We start from the raw sequence: 2,965 nt of genomic DNA, 5'->3' as shown, positions 1-2,965 counted from the left end.
TTTTTTTTTCAACTAAAAAAAAATTTCTTTAGTACTCCATTTAACCCTACTTTCCTCTACACGATTGTGATTACATTTTCAAGTTGTCCACTGTTCAATATCGCGTGTCTATATTCCCGATAAAAGGTAGTTTACCGTAACTTTAATCGGCTTAGACTCAAGCTCGCTGCTCGGTCAATTTTTCACATCTTCCTTGATGAGTCACGATTTGCGGACATCCGAGGGGGATGTTGAACGATTAAAGGGAAATTGATAGTTCGGAAAAAAAAAAGAAGCTCGATCGGGTAAAGCTCTTCAAGTATTCACTCTTGGGGGATTATCTAGAAAGCATGCATTGGTAACTTGGTATTCGAGTTTCACGGTGTAATGGTTTTCGAAATGAGAGATGACGGATGAAGGAAGTCGTCGAACTCTGTCTCGTCTGGTTCACAGGTCAACACTTGAAGAAGAGCTCGATGTCAGAATCGTCGTCGGAGATAATGGAGCTGGAAGAGGGCATATTGCTCACTCATCCCGAGATTACGAAGAAGCCCAACTGCAACCCTCGCCATAATAACAATATTAATCCAGCCTGTATGAGCATCGAGACTGACGTCTGACTACTAGGTTGGTACATTAATTGATCTCTGGTCATGAGAAATTTCTCTCACGATAATATTAGAGGATAAACTTCGTCGAAGCGATACTTTCTTCGATACTTTTTAAACAAATAAGAGAAATAATATTTTAAAATATATAACAATAAAATTTTATAAATATATTTGAAATAAGAACGAATGTAATTTAAACAAGCAAAATTCGTACCATTGAAACTATACTGTATTCGATTCTGTAAGAAAGTAATTGTATTAATCATTTTATACTTTTATACAAAATAAAAAAAAAATATAAACATGTGAAGGAGTGATGCTTGGACAAGTTCATAGTATTAGAAATTCTACTATGTAGTATAGCAATTATGTGAAAATCTAAAGAATTTGATTTAGGAAAAGCACGAAGAGGAGAATGCCATCTTGAAAAAGGTTAAGTTTTTAGGTTAGAAATACAAACTATGCTTTGCATCCTGATACTTTTATAAAAATATTATATGATAAAAGTTGAATAACTGCTCGATGCGATATATAAAATGTTTTTTATTTTTTTTATTTTTTTTTATCTTCAACAATCTCTTTCAGGGAGCAATTATTCAATTTTTATCATATCACGAACAAAGTGCATCTCGATCAAATTCGTTCGAAGAAAAAAAATGGCGACATTGAAGATAATTCGTGTGATTACAGTGAAGGAGACTGTGGCAACGTGGTGGCCAATGCTGGGACATTTATCGAAGAACAGCTACAGCTTCCTACGGTGCCTGACGTAGGCCTCCTTCACACGTCGTCGTAGTCGCGCTAGCTGCGATCGCTAACGATAGCGCGTGTACGCATGCGCGCTAGCTGTTAGCTCGCACGTGGCTGCGCATGCGCGCGCGCGCGCCAACTCGCCGTCTGTCCATAAATTTGTCAATACGAGGGGTGCTTCCAATCCATTTTACCACGTTTGTCAACGAGACAAGAAGAAGAAAAAAAAAGGATGTGATGAAAAAACGAATTCAACGACCAAGAATCGGCTGGCTGATAATCGGTGTAATTTTTTTCCATTAGAATTCGAGAGTGAGTTCGAAAAAAATAATAATGAGAGAAGAATACGAAGCAGGGATGTGGAAAACGTCAAGGGACGACGTTAAACGACGTAACTATATATATATATATATATAGGGGGCTGAAATGAAGGGCGAAAAAAAAGTGAAAAGTAAACGAGAAAAGAGGTGGCAACGAGAGTTTCGACCGAGAGGAACCGTGTGTCGAAAAATATCGGGACAGCCGTTTCAAAGGTGTTTACGGTATAAACGCACCCCACGTAGGGACCTACATGCTAATAAGGGGATGGATCGGCATGTTTCAGTCGCTTGTCCACTTCCCACACCACCGACTCCAGTGTTCAATACAAATGATAACAAATAAATAAAAAAATAAAAAAAGTAACAAATAAACGGTATAAAAAAAACGAAACGAAAGGGGGGGAAGGGGAAGAAGAGTGAAGACGGTTTCGCGAACTCTAAAAAATAAAAATAAATAAATTTAAAAAAAAATTAAAAATAAAACGAAAAAAAAGTATATAAGAGAACGTCGTCGAGCCTTACCCCCCACCGATGTTCGCGCAAATGGCCGGCTAACAATGGCGGATCGAAGGGGGTATCCAGCCGGCAACGAAACCAGGGGAATCGTACCAGATAATACTAATTAATTATTATCGATGTAAATTATATCGAGGTAGGCGAAGGTACGCTAAACAAACAAACAAACAAACAAAAAAAATAATTAAATAAAATATTCGTTTTAATGAATTATAACACTGCGCGAAAACGGACGAAGCCACGATCGAGCGGAAGAGGAGGACAAAAGATGGAGGAGAGAAAGAGAAAGAGAAACAGAAAGACAGAGAAAGAAAGAAAAATGGCGATGGTGCTCGCGGTGAGAGGACGGACTTACGAAGATAATATCGTACGTGTTGCACGGCGAGTAGCTAACAAGTGTGTCTTGCAGCGTAGAGACAAGTTTCCTTTTTTTTTTCACTATGAACAAAATACTCAAAGTAAGTCGGAATTATATACTGTATATTCGTATATTTCGAACACCGAGAGACCATTTGGAATGCAATTCGTTTTTCGGGGTGTAACACCAACATGTACTCCCATAACCCACACGTAAACATTTATACAAAACTCATACGTACACACACAGGATACACACGAAATCCACGACCAACACAAACAAAAAAAATATTATATACGATATTTCAAAGGGATAGGCGTGCGTTGCTCTCGTCGAACGGTTAAGTAGCGGTAGCCGTCGATCGTGCACGAATCACGGAGTTACATATACGATGTAAGTCGAGTTTTAGACAACATCGGTGCTTTCCAAAG

General features: G+C 38.4%; 1 protein-coding gene across 2 annotated transcripts in view; it reads left to right on the top strand.

The window, feature by feature from the left end:
- Positions 1 to 2,965, top strand: part of LOC102670948 (potassium voltage-gated channel protein Shaker) — a 118,787-nt gene that overhangs the window by 115,590 nt on the left and 232 nt on the right. For both annotated transcript variants that reach the window (XM_006620853.2, XM_031512996.1), the window contains exons 7-8: positions 433 to 606; positions 1,281 to 2,965. The exon at positions 1,281 to 2,965 is cut by the window's right edge and continues 232 nt beyond it. In XM_006620853.2, the coding sequence (XP_006620916.1) occupies positions 433 to 599 (167 nt within the window). In that variant the 3' untranslated portion in view covers positions 600 to 606; positions 1,281 to 2,965. The remainder of the gene's footprint in view (positions 1 to 432; positions 607 to 1,280) is intronic.

This window comes from Apis dorsata, unplaced genomic scaffold (genome assembly GCF_000469605.1).
Source record: "Apis dorsata unplaced genomic scaffold, Apis dorsata 1.3 scaffold_552, whole genome shotgun sequence".
Classification (NCBI taxonomy): domain Eukaryota; kingdom Metazoa; phylum Arthropoda; class Insecta; order Hymenoptera; family Apidae; genus Apis; species Apis dorsata.
The sequence above is the reverse complement of the archived record's forward strand: the minus strand, read 5'-3'. Positions and strand labels throughout refer to the sequence as shown.